General features: G+C 36.3%; 1 protein-coding gene across 1 annotated transcript in view; it reads right to left on the minus strand.

Moving 5' to 3' along the window:
• Window positions 1-14,989, minus strand: part of LOC145252588 (uncharacterized) — a 23,420-nt gene extending 8,431 nt beyond the window's left edge. Inside the window, exons 1-2 of the mRNA XM_080112252.1 lie at window positions 14,611-14,989; window positions 7,645-8,084 (exon numbers count right to left, since the gene is read on the minus strand). Coding sequence (XP_079968378.1) covers window positions 7,645-7,978 — 334 coding nt within the window. The 5' untranslated portion in view covers window positions 7,979-8,084; window positions 14,611-14,989. The remainder of the gene's footprint in view (window positions 1-7,644; window positions 8,085-14,610) is intronic.
• Window positions 14,990-20,000: the final 5,011 nt, after the last annotated feature.

Below are 20,000 nucleotides of genomic sequence, written 5' to 3' on the forward strand. Positions count from 1 at the left end.
CTGTACGTACCGCGCCGGGACGTAGAAATTTCCAGATTTGTATCTGGGGGCGCGTTTAATCCGCCAAGAAAGATGGACCCTCAGTCTTTGTTAAGACATGCACCTAGGAGGAGGAAAACTCTGATGTAAAACCTGAGGTCTACTGTCTTGTTCTGTCTATTGGCAGCAATTGCGCCGACTGAGATTAGCAGTTGTACCAAAAAGTGTGGTTGGCTCTGCGCAAAGCCTCCTCCACTATTCACAAATCATTAGTTGTTGTGGCGGACTTTATACATTGAAATCGACGCGAGGATCATCATTTTGTCGTGCGCGCGTGTATGTGTGTGTATTTATGTTTGTTGGTGTGTGTTTGCGTTTGTGTGTTTGTGTGTGTTTGTGTTTATGTGTTTGTGTGTTTCTGTATGTTTGTATTTGTGTGTTTGTGTTTGCGTGTGGTGTAGTGGTGTTGTGTGTGTGTGTGTGTGTGTGTGTGTGTGTGTGTGTGTGTGTGTGTGTGTGTGTGTGTGAAAAGGACAAAAGTAAAAACATATTAAAACCAGTGTATGGAAGGTAAAACGTTTTTCTAATGACGTCCGTTGATCCGAACGAAACCGGTGAACCTCTCGTTTTTAGATGATTTCTTGCTGTTTAATTTGTTTTTCCGTTTGCTTCTTTTTCAAATATCTATATATCGTGTGTTTTATTATTCATACACAAACACATTATATATATATATATATATATATATATATATATATATATTCTTCTTCTTCTATAATATAAAGCTGAACGTCTGTGTGTGTGTGTGTGTGTGTGTGTGTGTGTGTGTGTGTGTGTGTGTGTGTGTGTGTGTCTGGTCACGAATAGGCTCAACCATATAAGGTTGACTATTATAGAAAACTAATCACATATAATGATAGATGTACACAGGAATGGGTATGTTTGATCTGGCATAATGATGATTCATTAAAATTGTGGGGTCTGCGTACGCGCCTGGCCCACAAAGTATAGAAATAAAAAATTTAAAAATTAAAAAAGAACGTTTACAAATGTTTTTGATATAGATGTACATAATAATACTTTGATAAGTATGTTTTAACTTAAATAGGGATGGTATAATAAAATTGTGGGGTCTGCGTTCGCGTCTGGCCTCCATAGAATGGAAATAGGCACACACTTTAATAAAGGCTTTTCATATCTATCTGCATAAGTATACTTTGATAATTATGTTTCAGTTTGAAGAAATATGGTATAATAAAATTATGGGATGCTCATTCACGCCTGACCTCTATAGAATGGAAATATTTCATAAAGTTTAACAAGGTTTTTTAATATAGATCCACAGAATATTGTGATAAGTGTTTCAGTGTGAACAGGTATGGTATAATAAATTATGGGGTTTATCTATTTTATTTTTACTTTCATCATATTTTGCTTTGGTTTTGATACCCCCAAATTCGAAGCTATCTCTTTACAACCCTTCCTTTTCATAACCTATCATACTTGAATAAATCAGAGTCCATTTTCTGTAGGCTGTTTTTGAACCCAGTCAACGACGGGTACTTTTGCTAGTATATATATAATGTTCAAATGTATGAATTAAAAACCAATACTTTTCATTGTATATGATTATGGCATGCTGGCATTACCGACTTTAAAATCAATTTAGTATTACGTATGAAATAGAGTAAAAAAAATCTATTAAATTGGTAAATAAGTTGAAATACTGGCATATTTCCAAAATGGCCGACTATTTTGCTAGTCAGTATAAAAATTGAAACGGAATGTAGAATATGTCAGTCTAAAAGAAATTAAATATTTTGGAGTTAATATAAAAAAACAAGTAATGTTTCGATTGTTGTAACCTTCGACCTTCTTCAGGTCTATTTTGTCGAAGTTGGAAATCTTTCTGTCGAACTAGGGAATCTGTACGGAATTTCAAACGAGACTTTTCATTTAATCCACGAGGTAGCTTGCTTCCGTTCTGTAAGCTATCTTAAGTAATTCACCACTATGTTCTTAGCAATGAGGATTGAACCTTCAACCTCCAGAAGAATGTCACTTGGAACTGAGTATTATGTTTGGCACTTTGTCCGTTGCACCACAGGTTCGCAAGGACTTGTAGATTAAACATAACTCAATTACAAAAATTGAGGAATATTTTCGCATGTATTTTGTGCGATTAAAATTTAGAGAAAAAAATGGTTTAGGGAGACATGCGTTGATTAGCTCAGCCTTAGTATGATATGAAATAAAACAAATATTCACGCAACCGTTAAGAGATAATCGAATATATTATAAACGCATTCTTTATTTTTAACATGATTAGATTGGGAAATTCGTACAGATTCACGATTTCTGACAAAAAACATCCGCAAATTCAACAATATGCACCTGAAGTAGGTCGAAGCTTACGTCGGTCGAAACGTTGTGAGAATAACACTCAAGACGAGAACAGTAGTCCGAAAAATCCAAATAATACCAACATATATGTTTCACAACATTTTAATGGCCCAACATATTCTCCGTTTCGTTCCAATTTTTTTTTTTTTTTTTTTTTTTTTTGCTAGTATCCAACTATCCGTCAAATTCTTGTGCTTCAAACAAAGCATGAAGCCGCTTGATGCAAGGAATTTTAAAAAAAACACACACACAGCACTTCAAGCTCAATAACCGAACCAACGATAAGTGTTAGATGGATCGATTCTGGCCCAGAAAATAGCAATTCTCTCCCATTTGTTAGAAACATCGCGTACGTGAGGATTAAATGGCAAAATAAGGGAAGCGAGAGTTATGAAGCTTTCGAAAGTAAACTCAAGGCCCAGTTTTTACTCTCATTAAAGCTGCCTATCTGAGGCTGTGTGTCTTTCTCAATAACCCACACGCCTTCACCGCCACCGACAACAAAGATGCATCATTATATCTTCAGATTTTAGTATAAAAGTATTTAAAATTTAGTATAAAAGTATTAAAAATGAAAAAAAAATTGCTTCAAATGAATTCTTTTCAAAAAGGTACGGTTTGAAAGAATCCCCCTCCCCCGACAAAAAGGGGGTGGATCTGTAAATCCACCCTTGTCCATTCGTCCGTTCGTTGGTCCGCACTTGTCTTAATAACTACGTCTTAGAATTGTTTTGACATTTTGCACAAACATTAAACATGATATGAGTAAAAAGAAGTAACAGAACAGCTTTTCCAAGGAAACTCCGGTTGCCCCCCCCCCCAGGGGTGCCTTTCGGGTTAAAATGGTTAAAATTGACACTTTTGTGCTTATTAAAAAAAAAAAATTGATGCCTTGAATTTTTATAAAACTTTCTGATTTCTATATAATATTGTTTGCGATAACTCTTGGGAGTCCCCCGGGGGCTCTTTTAGGGCTAATAAAAACACTCCATTTTGGGGACTATTTTACCATATTTGTCCAAAATTTTCTGTGTATGTCTATTTAGCAGTTTTTCATGGTGCAGAACTAAAATTTACATATGTTAAGGCCTAAAACTGCACTGTTTGCTTATTTTCACCAGGATTTGACGTCCGCTGGGGACTTTGGGGGCTAAATGGGGGAGGGGCAAATGCTGAACTTAGTCATTTTTTTTTTGTATGCCTCGTTTACTGTGCACTCACGTGGGACTATACATGCTTCACTTGTTTCAATTCAATTTTCTTCTTGCACGGTGAAAAAAAAAAATCAAATTTGGATTCATTTCGTTAAAGATTTTAAAAAATGGTGGTATTTTATTGTTGTGGGACTCTCCTCCGCAAAAGATATGAACTCTTCCAAACTATAAAAATTAACTGAGAGACCCAACACTTCGTAGTACACGTCGGGGTTCCAACCTCGACAATCAGTCTGACAGGAACTGGGCTATTTCGATGGCCTTTTTTTGCTGTCGGATTGATGCAAAGTTTTCTGTGTAGCCCTAGGAGGTCCACCCTTCCAGACCTTGCCTTCCGGCTTTGAGGAAGAGCAAGTTTATCTACTGTTGCCTGATGTGCCCTCAGCGAGGGATACCAACGGGACTACTCAAGCATATTTTTGCAGGACCGAAGTGCTCCTTCTCTGGGAGCTTTGACTTATTTTCTCACCTTCCGACCTCGTGTCGCATTCTCTCGCGGTGGGAGAGAGGTAACTATCGGTCAGTGTACTTTCGCAGTCCGCCATCTTGGCAGTACTTACTACGTACTTCCACATCTTTGTATGTACTGTTTGTTTGTTTTTTGGGGTTTTTTTGTTTTGTTTTGTTTTTTTGTTTGTTTGTTTGTTTTTTGTTTTTGTTTTTTTTTTTTTCAATATATTTTACTTTTTCTAACTAATCTCCGTGTTCGTGTTTTCCTTAGTGACCCTTCCAGGGCCACAACAAAACTGATGTCTAATTTACCAATCCTGTGTTTGATACATGAATGAGTATAATCGTGACCTTCGTAATATATGCCATTAAAACTCGGGAGCTGAAAAATGACGTCATCGCTGAGGTCCTAGCAAACAATTCGGTAAATTTTTACGATGTTCCCCAGCGTATTATAAACACTCCAACCTCCCCATGTTAAGGACTTTTGAGGTTGGGGGAGGGGGTTATTTCGAAAGCCGTTCTTTACATGGGGAGGTTGGAGTGTTCATAATACGCTGAGGCACATCGTAAAAATTTACCGAATAAAGTTCAGTTTCACTCTAAATCGAATCGTGTTTCTTTCTTTCCTTCTTTTTAAATGTAATTTATAAGAAAATAATGAACATATTTTACTCTTTAAAATCCATGAAACAACGAAATGTTTAATTACTTTTAACGCATCAATACACAAATTTTTCGTTTTGAATTTGTTTTTAATTAATATTGAATGAGTTTCAGTACAAATCATCGTGTTTATTATCTTTCTTAATGCAATTTTTAAGTTTTCTAATGCTTTTTGATTCATTATCGACAATCTGACTGTTCCACGGATCTTGCTTGCTAGGACCTCAGCGATGACGTCATTTTTCAGCTCCCGGGTCTTAATGACATATATTACGAAGGTCACGGTTATACTCATTCATGTATTCTGAGTAGTGCAGTTTCGAAATATCTCCAAAATCATAGCAGGAGTTTGTGACATATTTCCTTTTTAGGAACGTTCGCCGCAAACGCAGACCCTACACTATTATTGTATCCTCAATGACTAAACAAAATGAAATATATTTCACCAAATGATTTAGTTGAAGAATATATGTAGTTATGGGAATTTATCTTTAAAATTATAGGAGTTTGCGGTATCCTTTCCTTTTTATGGGTGTCCGGTGTGAATGCAGAACTCACAATTTGTAATGGTGTGCCGACATGACTATATAGGTATTGTAGATGACGTCCAGTGCCTCTTTTCGGAAACTGGATTTTCGTCATCTTAAAAATAGTAAAAATTGACAATTTATTTGTTTTTAACTCTTTCTCCCCTCTCTCCCTCTTTCTTTTTTCTTTTCTGGTAAATCTCTCTCCCAAAGAAAATCTTGCAAGAAGAACTTAACATACGACACTTTTATCACACTTTCAATATAATAAAAAGAAACGACGTATTTATATCGCCCCCCACCGCGAGAAACATCACCCTAGAATCGGTCATCGCTCCAGAAGAAGGGTGTTTTGATTCTGTAAAAGATGCCTATTCAACCCCATCGGCATTCCTCGGCAGATTAGCAATAAACTAACCCCTTCTCAAAAAAATGCAAAACGTGCGAGAGTGAACCACCTAGAACTGCACAGAACCAACATTAAATCGCAATGAATTGGGAACAGGTTATTACAGGAATCGTTTAATCTCTGTTGATTTGGGGCCTGGCAGAAAAATTCCAGGCCAAATTAGAAATAGATATATTCACTCACCGACTCTTAAATCTAATATTCGCTCACACACACACATACACACACACACCCCACACACACACACACAAATTAACAAGCAAGCATACACAAACAACCACATGCACACATGCTCTCTCACAAACACACACATTTGCTCTCTCGCTCACACACGCATACCTGTTCTCTCACAAATACACATATACTATCTCTCTCTTTCACACACACATACACACAAGCACACACATACTCTATCTGTCTGTTCTACTCACATCCACACACACAAACACACGCACATGCTCTCTCATTCATAGGCACACACACACACATATGCTCTTACAAACACACACATAGGCTCATACACACGCTTCCTTTTTCTTACTTTTATTCACCCAAGTCAAAGCATATTACCACTGAGGGGTTACTGCGATTAGGGATCGATTATAGGAAGCATCCTAAGTGAGGTTTTGTGGGACAAGATATTTATTAACTTTACATTTAAATTTCTGTATGCTGGTGCATTTCGGGAAACAAGGAACACGGAAACTATTAGACTATAAAATTTTCTGAAATCTAGGATCATCTCTCTCTCTCTCTCTCTCTCTCTCTCTCTCATTCTCTCTCTATATATCTACTAGCAGTTAAGCCCGGCTTTGCTCGGTTCATAACCTTATGTGCATATGTATATATTAAAAAGTGTGAATATGTACGGTAATGCCTTCTATATAATAGGCTTCCTTAACTACCATAGAACATTTTTTTTTTAAACTTTGACCCTAATTTTGACCCCTTTTGTTATTTCGGCTCAAACTGATTTGAAATGTTTGACCCATTAGATACATCTAAAATTGCAAATGTTTAGACCCAAAATTGGCGGAGTAGTTTGATAGAGTCTGCAAAGGTCAACTCTTTCAACTTTGACCTCTTGCCAGCCAAATTTTCGCCCAAAAACTGATTAAAAAGCTTGCTGCATGTCTGAATATTCTTTATGTAAAATTTCAAATTTTTAGACCCAAAATTGGCTTAATAGTTTGCTAGAGACCACAAAGGTCAAATCTTTTGATCTGTGACTCCTTGGAAGCCAAATTTTCAGAAAAAAAAATGATTAAAAAGCTTGCCCTATGTCTGAATACACTTTATGTAAAATTTCAAATGTTTAGACCAAAAATTGACTGAGCAATTTGGTAGAAACCGCAGAGGTAAATTTTTTTTAAAACTTTGACCCCAATTATGACTCCTTAACATTTATTGTTTTGGGCTTAAAGCAAATTATAAAGTTAGATCAATGCCCAAGTAACCTACATCTAAAATTTACAGTGTTTAGACCCAAAATTGGCGGAGGAGTTTGTTAGAGTTCACAAACGGTCAAATCGTTGAACTTTGACCCCTTAACAGCCAAATTTCTGGTCGAAAACAAATTAAAAAGATTTTTCCACATCTTAGTATCCCTTATGTCAAATCTCGAGTCTGTAGACTGAAAATTGACAGAATTATTTGGTAGGGAAATGTACACACACAGCTATTTTCACTTTTATAGATGTATAGATTTATCGATCTGTCTGTCTGTCTGTGTGTGTGTGTGTGTGTGTGTGTGTGTGTGTGTGTGTGTGTGTGTGTGTGTGTGTGTGTGTGTGTGTGTGTGTGTGTGTGTGTAAAACAAGAAAGTTTTTGTTGAGCCGTCTGCTTAAATAATCAAATTCTATCTAATTTCCACCACTGACGATCACTTACGCTGCTGTCTCACCGGTCAACCGACACTCATTAACCCTTATTCTCGAGTGACATTCGAGCCTTCATAAGTAGTGACTCCTTTGCAAAAAAAAAAAAAAACACTCACCCGAAAATAGGGATCCATATAAAGTAGTAATTCCTTGCACAGAAAGATCAAGCACCTTGTAGCCTTCTTCGTTCAGCTGATAGTTCCCCGTTATGAGCCGGAAACGTCGCTCAGACGGTGTCTGGTAATCGCTCGCCGAAGAATTGCTTTTGGTTGAAGTTCTACGACTCGTTGATGAATATGGAAGCGTCTTCGACGTCGGTGGACGTCGTGGCGTGCTGCTCTTTGGTGGTCTCGGCACTGCGGATGTTGTCATTGGCCTTTTTGATTTCGGGGCTGGAGCAGATTTCGATTGGGAAAAAGAAGAAGGCTCCGACGGCTTTTCTCCCGGCATCGCTCACAGATGACTTAACCCCGAAAGTAGTTAATATCTTAATTATTTTTTTTATTTTTTTATTTTTCGAAATTTTGTATTGTCTCCTTCGAGATTATAAAAAACCCTGCAATATTATAAAACATAAAATTAATATCTATAAAATAAAAGTGAACTTACATATGTCCAACTCGTTTCAATAACCATGTATGCAAATTTGATTTTTTTTTTAAGCAAAGAAAATAACGCTTAATCTTAATAATACCTGATAATAATAAAAAAGACAGAAAATCAATAATAACTGAGTATAATAAAAAGAAAGATTAATCATGTATGGAAGTGTTACTTTATGGGCAAAGAGCGAGAGGCTTAATCTCAATAATATCTGATAATAATAAAAGTGAAAGGAAATAATTTCCTTTATTTTTAGTATAAGCACAAAATATTTCTTTATTATTAAAACAAAAAGGAGAGAGGGTTTTTTTCTTATTAATTAGTTCGTTGTCTTATCGATTAGTTTTGTCTTGCAATCGACAGAGAGAAAGGGAGAAAGGGAGATAAATAGTTTTGTGCTCTTTTTCTTATCTATTAGTTCCGTCTTCTTATTGGTTAGTTTAGAGAGAAGAAGGAGAAAGGAAAAGGGAAGAAAGCGAAATAAGTTTATCTTCTTTTTCTTATCGGTTAGTTTTGTGTTATAGATAGAGAGGGGGAAAAAGTAGTTTTGTCGTCTTTTTCTTGTTGATAGAAAGATAGAAGAAGAAGAAGAAGAAGAAGAAGAAGAAGAAGAAGAAGAAGAAGAAGAAGAAGAAGAAGAAAGAGAGTTTTGCTTTTTATTATTATTCATCAATTTAATCTGCTTTTCTTATCAATTAGTTTTGTCTTCTTTCCTTATCAATAAAAAAAGAGTGGGAGAACATGGGAGAGTCTTTATTTTTAATCAGTTCCATTTTAATGATTTAAAATAATGAATATGAATTAAATAGCGAAGCGATAGCTAGTATTACGTTTCTGAATTTTGAGATGAGGAGTGGTTATTCGTATTATTTGGATTCTTCGGACTACTGTCCTCATCTTGATTTTCATTTTTCACAACATTTCAGTCGATGTAATCTCCGACGCTCTTCAGGTCTATCTTGTCGAACTTGGGAATGTTTCTGTTGAATTCGGGAATCTGGACAAGTCCACAAAGACCCACGGTGCAGTGGTTCGGATACTTGGAAAAAATCAATTGTTAAAGTGATATTCTCCTGAAGGTTGAAGGTTCAATCCCCAGTGTGGGCGACCGAAAACTACAACTGTGAATTACTTAGGACCTCTATTCAATTATGGCTGACGGAACGAGAGCATGCTACTCCCATGAAGTAAATAAAGGGTTCCGTTCGAAATTCCGTCAAAATTCCCGAGTTCGACAGAAACATTCCCGAGTTAAACAAGATACAACTGAAGAAGGTGGGAGGTTGCATCGACTGAAATGTTACGAAAATGGTACCCAGGATGTTTTTGCTTCGTTAAATAAGTTAAAAAACAAAAACTAATCCAGCTAGGTAGAAAGCAAACACTTTAAAATATCGGTTTCATCTGTTTTAAAACAGTAAAAATATTTGTACAGAATTTTTTGTTTTTTTTTGTTTTTTTTTTTTTTAATGGAGGTCACCACTTATCAAGGCCCGGAAGCCACTCGGAATAAGGGTTATTGCATGTACAGTAATCAATGGGATAGTACCGTAGTAATTGTTAGTATTGGAGATTTGATAAGATGTCTTACTTAAGGGGGCGGTTCATCAGGAATTTGTTTATGTTGGACTTGAAGACATCCAAATTGTAGTCAGGTGGGAAACAGGCAGACGGAAGAGAGTTCCACAGGCATGTACTTCTAAGTAGGAAACTTTGTTCATGGAATCTTCGTTTTGATTTACGCACAGATATAGAGTGAGGAAAATTAATGACAGTGGTTTCAGCTAGACGGGTGTTTATCATGAAAGATTGGCAAAGGCGAACTAGAGATTGGAGCTCAGACGAGCACCTACCATGGAAATAACGATAAAACAAAGACAGGCTCGCAACGTCTCTTCCATGGGAGAGAGGTTGCAGGGAAGAGAAAAGAGCATCCCTCACTAAGCCACGAAGTCTATTTTGTACTTTGTCAAGGCAGGATAGGCTGTTTTTAGCTGCTCCTGCCCAGATGTGGCAGCAGTACTCCATCTTTGGACATACTTGGCTTTTATACAGATAGAGAATTGCATCAGTAGTGAGATATCTTCTGGAGCGGTAGAAGGATCTCACCATTTTCCCAGCGTCCTTGGCAACAGACCTGATGTATGTGTTCCATTTCAGATCAGAAGTAAAGGTTAAACCCAGAAGCTTGTCAAAACATGGAGCCTCCCCTAGATGAGAGCCATCCATTTCAATTGATGCCAGATGGGGATCAGAGCGTGAATGATGTAAAGATAGGAGCTTGGTTTTAGATGCATTAAAAGTAACCAGCCACCTCTTCCTCCACTGTACCATGCGCTCAAGATCAGAGGAGAGAGAATCAGAGAGAACTTTGTCATTTACGGCCTTTGATGTGTTGCCATAGATGGTCGTGTCATCAGCATAGATGTCAACCAATGATTTAAGTATGTGTTTAGGGAGGTCATTGATGTAGATCAGGAAGAGAGTTGGGCCCAGGATTGACCCCTGAGGGACTCCAGCATTTATATTGCAGGCCTCCGATTTTTGTCCATCTACCACTACTCTTATGAGCCTATCGGAGAGAAATGATTTAATGATTGAGAAAACATTTCCAGTTATACCGTAGCTGGAAATCTTGTGAAGTAGACCCTTATGCCATACTTTGTCAAAGGCCTTTGATATGTCAAGAGCAATTGCCCACGAAAGGAAACTTTTGTTGAGAGATTCGCTAATCCTATGAGATATAACCGTTAGCACATCTGCTGTAGACCTGGCAAAACGGAAACCATATTGCATGTCACTAAGAAGGTTATTTCTGTTGAGGTGGTTGACTACTTCTCTATTTAATATGGATTCCAGCAGCTTACTCATGACACACAGGAGACTTATTGGTCTGTACTGAGAAGGAGATGACTTTCCACCTGAATTCTTAAATACAGGGCATACTGATGAGGTTTTCCAGAGTGTTGGAAAGCACTTCTCCTTAAGGCAATGCTTAAACAGTTTTGTAAGTATTGGGGCAAGTTCTGGTTGAAGCTTTTTCAACACTATAATTGGAATGCCGTCAGGGCCAATTGCTTTACTGGAATCAAGGTTCTTGATTTGCTTGGCGACCTCACACACAGATATTTGTATGTTGCATTGCGTGTTGTCTGTTATAGGAGGTAATACAGGAAGTTGATGGGCTCCGTTGAATAGGGAAGAATTAGCTACAAAGTTCTTGGCAAATAGTTAGGCCTTGTCTGATGCTGACAAGATGACCTCAGGTCCATTGATGATGGTTGGGATAGAACACACACTTCTGTTCAGGATCCTGTTTGCTATTTGCCAAAACTGGTGGGAACCAAGCTGCTTCTCAGCTACTTTGTATTTAATGGACTGAGCATATAGCTCTCTTGCATTTTTTATTACTCTTTTACAGTAGTTGCTGGCAGTCCTGAAAGCAGCTTTAGTCTCAGTACATCTATTACGTTGGTAGCTATGGAAAAAGTGATTTCTGTGCGCGATGGCAGCAGCACATTCTGTTAAGTTTTTGTTGGAATCTCTTTTAAGAACAATGTCACCTTCAAGAACGGTCATAAAATGTGTTTTCGAGCAATATTTATTCGATAATGGACCAATTTTCCTTCCTAGCAAAAAAAAAAAAAAAGAAAAGAAATGGACGAATCTTCGGTGCTTCATCTTTCGTGAATGAATCTTCCGGACACCAATTATCCATCCTCATCTCAAAAAATCAGAAACAAGCGTAATTTTATATCATGAAAAAGTGACGAGAGATAAAAGGGGGCCTGATTGGTTGAGCTAGCAATGTATAGTCCGACGCCTCAACACTCCAATAACTCTAATATAAGTAATCATTTACTTCTTGGAAGTCAGTTAGCAATTAATACTTAAATCAACTCAGAACCATGCCTTGTTTTTTGGGGGGGGGAGGGGGGCGGCATCAAATATGTTTGTAACTGGGCGCATTTTTGCTCATCCATGCAATCAGCGTTGCTTTTATTTGTTTTCATAATTTGTCCGTGAGTTTCATTTCACTAATCACCACAATACCACATTTACTCCATGGACTACTTTACTTAAAAATAACCCCATGGTTTTAAAATGTGTTTTATTTTCAAAACCCATTTTAAAATTTTCATACACTGCACTTTGATCTTTACTCGAAGACGAGTTGGACGTTTAGTGTACCCTACGATTTCACCCCCACCCCCACCCCAAACTTGAGAGTGGACATTTGGCATATAGATCTATACCTTTCCCAAGAATATTAGTTCAAATGATGCGATCGGTTCGATGGAGTTCGCCACAGGATATAGCGAGAAAAGTGCAAAAAATTAAGAATGCAAGTAAGTACACTCTCAGGCAACACCGGGACAGCTAGTTATATCACGTGCCCCACTTAAAAATATCCCACTCTCTTTACCACAATATATTGACATCTTGAGAGGGGATGGTTTCTTTTCGTCTCTACAGCCTCTTTCTCACAGAGAAGACATTGCTAGTTTTTTTTTTTTTTTTTTTGCCTACTCTATTCTAAAGTAGATGTTCGACTAAGCTTGTTGAGACGCGTGTGTGTGTGTGTGTGTGTGTGTGTGTGTGTGTGTGTGTGTGCGCGTGCGCGTGTGTGCGTGTGTGTATGTGTGCGCGTGCGTGTGTGTGCGCGCGCGCGTGTGTGTGTGTTTTTTTTTATTTCAGCGGCAGTTTAATCTAAGAATGGGTAGAGAGGAAAGTGTAGTACTTAAACTGCCCCTAATTTTTATCTCTCTCTCCCTCTCTCTCTCTCTCTCTCTCTCTCTCTCTCTCTCTCTCTCTCTCTCTATTTTATGTGTGTTTTATTTTTATTTTCATTTTTTTACTGTCCTTCTCTCATTAAATTATAAATACGTTTAGCAAATAAAATTAATTCCACACCATTGAAGATATTTTAAGTAAGGCAGATTGTAGAGTGCCAAATGGGCTCAATTCGGCATAATGGTTAAACTATTTCACTAATCGGCAGGGAAACCGTGTTTTGTTTTAGGGGATGGGGGTACTGGGGTGTCACCACATTTTAAGGCCCAGAGACGACTCGAGGGAAATGATTAAATGAATTCCAGGTGACTGGTGAGGTAACACCGTGATAATTGGTAACGATGACGGCGATTGGGCAGAATTTGATTATTTAAATGGGCGGCTCAACAATAATTTGTTTACACTGCACTTGAAAACGAACATGTTATAGTCAGCTGGGAAGCATCTCCGCGGCACAGTATTCCAAAGACGGTCAGTTTTAGGAAAGAAACTTTGTTCGTGGAAGTTTCGTTTAGTTTTAGGTAAAGAGGCAATCTCCAATTTTTATTTTTGCCCGATTCCAGAACGCCGCTTTTGGGGGAGATATACTTTCTACACATTGAAAATAGACCACAGAAGTGGGATGAAGGTGGGGGTGGGGGATCAGGTAAATAGAATGAAAGTAATGAAGCATTTGTTTTTTTTTTAACTAGCAGGGACACCCGACATGGATTAAATGATCAACGAATATTTAACATTCCTATATTTTTATTGTTATCGAAATCGATTAAATAGCCCATTTTTCAATCAGATCGATTGATTGCCTGCTCTAATTGGGGACCCATCGCGATGCACCTCGAGGAAGCTTCACATGCCTCTCGCAGTGACTAAGTTTACAATACATTGTAGTCTACATTGCACTGTAGAGAACCTGCTGTTGATTTTATACAATTATTTTTATATATAATGGTTTGCAATAAATTTTAAAATGCAAAAGTCAAGTATCAAGCTTCAATTGTGCTCTAAACAGAAAAATTCATTTCGAACGCGCCTCTGTCATATCAAAGAACATACCGTTAAGTTTATATGCCTGGCATTAATGGTTGTGCGGTGACGGTGGCTTGAATGTAAGTTTAAAATGAAAAAGTCAAGTATCATTGTGAAATTGTGCTTTAAACAGAAACATTCATTTCGAACGCGCCCTCGTCACACCAAAGAATCTGCTGTTTATTTTATAAGTCGGACCTTTCGGCTTGTGTAGTAATAAAACTTCTCAAATGCACTTGTGATGTTAGGCTGTGTAAGGTGTTAACTTTGGTCAAAATCGCCTGTTCTTTCTTTCATCGGATTATTTTGATCATCGATACTTCTCGAAAACATTCCAACACAAAACCTATCTGAGAACACTGCCAGGCACATAAAGTACCCTAGTGTGAAATTTCATAAAAATCGACCCAGCCGTTTTCGAGTCCATAGGGAACGAACTCACAGACACACAGACAAAGTTCCTTTCGTATAAGAGTAGAGATAGAAATAGAGATATTAAACAAACAAAAATAAAAGGCAGGGGACGGGAATTAAAAAAGAAAAAAAGATTTTATGTATATGGACATGGACATCTCATTATTGTTTTTTAATGAGATGTCCATATGAGGCAGGGAAGGGCACGTATTAACTAAGAATTGCAAAAAAATCATATAAATTACCTTTGGGACTACATTTCCATATCGATATGTCAGAGTATTTAAATATTTTTTTTTTTTTTTAAGATTTTGAGTTTTGAAAAGCAATGCAAAATGTTTTTATACTTATGTCGTTCTAAAAAACTTTTTCCTTTTTTTTTCTTCTTTTTTTCAGAAGAAAGGTGTTTGTTTAACGTTGCTATGACAACTATTGAAACTAATTTCTAGTACTTGTCTCCCACCCCACCCCCGCTCGCGACAAGTGCTTTGTGCGTTACGTAAATAGAGTTTTAAGCATATGTTTGTAATACAGCTTAGAGACACGCAACCGATGTACTTGATTGGCACAGGGTTTTCGAGCTTATGTTTAGAAGTGAATTATAGGTTCTGCTAGGCCATGGGAGACATTCTCCCATGCACTATCACCTCCTTTGGAAAAAACGGTAGGTACAGGTGTTCCTAGAGAGAAATGCTGACGGGTTCGATCCAAGTTATTTTTATTTTTATAACTTTCCAGAGGCCCTCCTCTTAGACGAACTGGATCATGGCCGTCGTAAATATTAGGTTGGTGCAAAAATAATGTTGCTTTTTTGTTTTTTTGTTTTTTTGTTGTTTTTTTTTTTTTTACGTTCAATTTCGTCAGAAACGACATTATTTTTGTGTCAATCTAATATATAAAAGGAGGCCTAGTCACTTAAAAATGACGTCATGCACGAAGTACACGCAAATCAAGATCTATCAAACGGTCAGACTCTCGATAATGTGTAGCGTGGTCCCTGGCCTTGGTAATGGCCATTAGCGTCTTTGGTTATTGCCAAGAACCAAACCGACATTTAATATGTATTGAGGTATAAATGTTATCCTTTAGCGAATGGAGAAAATTATATATATATATATATATATATATATATATATATATATATATATATATATATATATATATATATATATATATATACGTGCATGTATGCATATAAAAATCGAAATAAATGAAACAGTGAGAGAATAGAAGGGTCACCGGGATGGCAAGTGCTAATTAAAACATAAAGAAAGTTTTTTGAATGAAAAACGGAAAGGAAAACGCTTAAAGTAATACCCCTAAATACTGCTAAAACTGAATTATGAATCCAGAGAATAAACAAACAATAATTAAACAAAACAAACGAAAGGTAAATAAGTTTTTTAATTAAATCGACCGATAAATATTTTAAATGAAATGGAACGATAAATAAGTTTTAAAAATTAAATCGAATGATAAGTTGTTTTTTAATGAAACTGAATAATAAATAACTTTTAATAAAAACGGGCGATAAATGATTGTTTCACATGAAGACACGCAATGAATTACAAAAATAAAGCAATTAAATTCAACCAGTAATTGAAATTTAAAGTTACTGGTGCGGAAATATTTCTTTTTAAATTATAAATAGGAAATCTGTTGGGTAATTTAGCTTTAAAATGACTTTCTAAATAATAACGTTATTATTTCAGCACGGTCCGTATTCTGCCTAAGTACCAAAAACTGATTAATTAATAATTTTTTTTGTAAATGTCATAAAACTTGTTGATGCTAAAAAAATTCAAAACTGTTTGCAAATAAATATAAAAACTCATGATGGCAAAGACGGTTTCTATGGAAATGTGTTTGTGTTTATCGTTTTGAATTAATTTTTAAAAATACCATTTTATAAAAAAAAAAAAATTCTTGAAACATTCTTTTTATACACAAACACAAAAACAAGTTTAAACGGATTTAATGAACTTAAAGGAAAGAAATTAAGAAATTAAAACTATCTCGCAAATTAACGATCGAAGTTAAAATTGTAAAACTTATTGATTTTCCCCCATATCAAAAACTAAAGATATATCCAAAAATTGATACTCTATGAAAAAAAAAAAGACTATGTACAGGGTGGAACAATAAAGTTGTCGCCTTAAAGACAACAACACTACAGCTTTATTTTAAAACTTTTATTGAAAAAAATCAATTCAGGTAACATGATTATGTAGTAGAGCTGACATCTATTCAATGTAGCTGCCTTCAGCCTCAATCACCGCCTCAATATGGGTCTGGAACTGAGTGCATGCCTTTTCCACAAGCGCCGGTTGGAGCTTGGGGAATACTCGGCAGATGGCAGCGATCAGGCTGGCTTTGGTGTTGTGGGAGGTCATGTTGGTGATGTTCTCAACATATGACCAAATGAAGTAGTCCAGGAGGGGAGGGGGGTCAGTGAGAGAAGGGTATAAAGTCGTAGTATTCCTTCTGAAGTCAAGTCTGGGTTTCTTTGGACTTGTGGGCTGGCGCTGAGTCCTGCTGCCACTGCTAGGGTCTGCCAGCAGCCACCTGATTTCAGCAGGGGATCACCACACTCTTTAGCATATCCAGGTAGACTTTGGTGTTGACTTCGAAGATGTGAAGAGGTATGATTTGGCCCTCACTTGAAACCATACCAAAGACAATCACTGTGGTCGGAAACTTTGTTTTCATCACCCTGGACACGTCATTCTTAATCATGGCAATCCAGCAATGGGTTTTTAGGGTGCTGGCAATGGTCCTGTTGTCATGATTTGGATCAGTAGAGAGCATGAGTTGTACAGTGGCGCATCTCCGATCCCGCTCGTTGAATATTATGTCACTTTCAGACATGATAGAAGGCGCCTATCGCTCTTGAAATTTGTGCACAATTGGCCAACTGGTACATGGTCTGCAAAAAAAAAAAATGGTTTTCATCAAACGGAAATGGAATCATGTCGTCTTTTCTAGGGCAGAAAATGTTTAATTCTACTTTCTGAACAACAATTCACCTTTCCAGATTCTTATAAAAAGTACAGAGTTAAAGAAAATTAATTCAACATGTTTACTGTATTATCAAGAAAAGCGATTGTAAAACACTCATTAAAAAGGATATTTGAAAATTAATAATAATAATAATTGAATACATATATAAGAAATATGAATACGTCTTACTTTATTGTATTTCACCATCAAGAAATTGTCTCTTAATTGCACGTGTTCAAATGGAAAATAATTCCTTGACTTTAGGAAAAGAAATTACATTCACTTTTGACCCAGTTTTGTAATTTCTTAGGCAATTTCGTACGATGCAACCACGAGGCATTTTTGAGAATTAAAACAGAAAATAGTCATTTATCTTCTAATACTTTACTCCGTGACATTAGCAGATCACGTGATCTTAGTACCTATTTACAATGCCTCCCCACGGGACAGAGTTAGACACCAGGGTCGTTTTTTAACGTGGAGAAAAGGTACAAAAATAAAAAAAATTGTCTCAGTCGTGAAGGACTCCTCCTTCGCCGAAAGAGAACAAAAAATGGAAGTGCAGCATCTGAAGAACATTTTTTTTTAATGGATGAAAGCGTAAAAAACATTCGAATTTTTTTAAAATGCATTGAAAAAAAGAGAAAAACAACAAACAAACAACACGATTTATGTTGAAACTGAACTTTATTCATTATTAATTAAAAACACTTTGATCTTGACCAAACGACCTGCTTACGTCATGATGAACTTGGCTATAACCCCCCTCCCCTCTCCCCTCTCCAACATTAAATTGACTTCATTTCTAATCTTACTGAAGTGAGTGAGAAGCAGTTAAATAACTACATACTTGGCACGGGGATAAAACTCTGGCAATTTTCTGGCACTGGCGTTTGGCTTGCATGGTGTATCGACTCCTGAACGAAATGTGGTTCGACTAGGCCACGACCTTCGTTACGAAGAAGGCCAGTTCAATGAAAAGTGACGTCATAAACGTAGTACAAACAACAAAATATATCAAACAATCAGACTGAATGAAAGTTTTAAAAACATTGAAAACTTTTTGAACAAACAAACTCTGTCGAACATTCAGATTGTTCATAATGGATGAAAGCGTAAAAAACATTCGAATTTTTTTAAAATGCATTGAAAAAAAGAAAAAAACAACAAACAAACAACACGATTTATGCTGAAACTGAACTTTATTCATTATTAATTAAAAACAGAAAAACAAGAATCAATTTAAAAAATAAAGGTGTGTGTGGTCCCTTTTCCCTACATGTATAACACTTATCATCGGTTAGTTTTTGAAACATCAAGTGGCTTTATGCTTTGTCTGGAACGGTTTCAGTAACAAAAAAATAGAGCTTTGATATATGGCGACTCGTGCATGGATACAACTTACCTGGTAGGAGAGCAGGTCCTGTTCCCTTCTGCAAGCCTTTATTGGAAAGAATGTACTCCTGAACTCTGCTCCTTTTTGCTAGGAGGGAAAGCCTCATTTTTTTTTTTTTTTTTTTTTATCCAGCAAGAACAGGAGTGTCAGCTGCCTCATTTTCACTTAAAAGAACGGATTTTTCGTTCAAAAGTCCCAAAATAAAAATATTGACTAAAAATAAATGTAGTAAATTGCAATAATTAAACTATTCCTTCTTTTTGGTATTGACTTGAATAAAAAAAAATAAATAAATATGTTTGATTCCCTCTCTCACTCTCTAATAATGTTACACTCTCCTTCTTTTTTCTTTTTTTTTCTTTCTTTTTTTTCTTCTTTTCAATTTTCTAATCACTTTGTTCAAGCTGGCGATCGGACATCCGTTATCTTATATATTCCAACTAAGTGATCTTTATTTAAAAGATTTTGGCCGTCTCTTTAGGTGCAATTGTTTGAATCTCTCTTGCGCTTGGTTCACAGGGTGTATTTGCCAGATAGTTTTTGAAATTCGCTTTCATGAGTCCAGTTGTTCCTATAATTACTGGAACGATGGAGACCTTCCTGAGATTCCACTTTCTTTTAATGTCGTACATAAGACCTTGGTATTCTATCATATTTTCCCTCTCAACTCTGTTTTAATCAAGCTCCATTAGGGACACTTACTACTAAGGCTGCTTCTATCTCTTTCTTATCCTATATCACTATGTCAGGTTTAATAGCTGGAATTGCACGGTCGTAGTGGATGGTATTGACTGCATGTTCAATTGTTAATTAAAAATCATATCGATTTTCTGTTATTTGACGTCATCTAGGCGTTAGGCCCGAGACTTACTGAGTGATACGTTATTGTTTGCAAGTTAAATATCAACCAATTTTAGCTATTAATTAAATAGAGAAAATGCTGTTTTCGTTTTACGGATTAAAGTATAAGATTTGGATCAATTTTTCGATACTTACGATCTAATAATTTCGCATAATAATCTAATAATCGTATCTAATAATTTAAAAATAAATACATTCATGAAACTCTCGCTCATGCAGTCAGCCTAGCGATCATGCTAGTTTCTCAATTATTACTTAATGTGGTGTATATATATATATATATATATATATATATATATATATATATATATATATATATATATATATATATATATATATATTGCAATAAGTTTACCAAGGTAATCAAAATAACATAGT

Source organism: Euprymna scolopes, chromosome 29, assembly GCF_053919585.1.
Source record: "Euprymna scolopes isolate OS-2025 chromosome 29, ASM5391958v1, whole genome shotgun sequence".
Lineage (NCBI taxonomy): Eukaryota > Metazoa > Mollusca > Cephalopoda > Sepiida > Sepiolidae > Euprymna > Euprymna scolopes.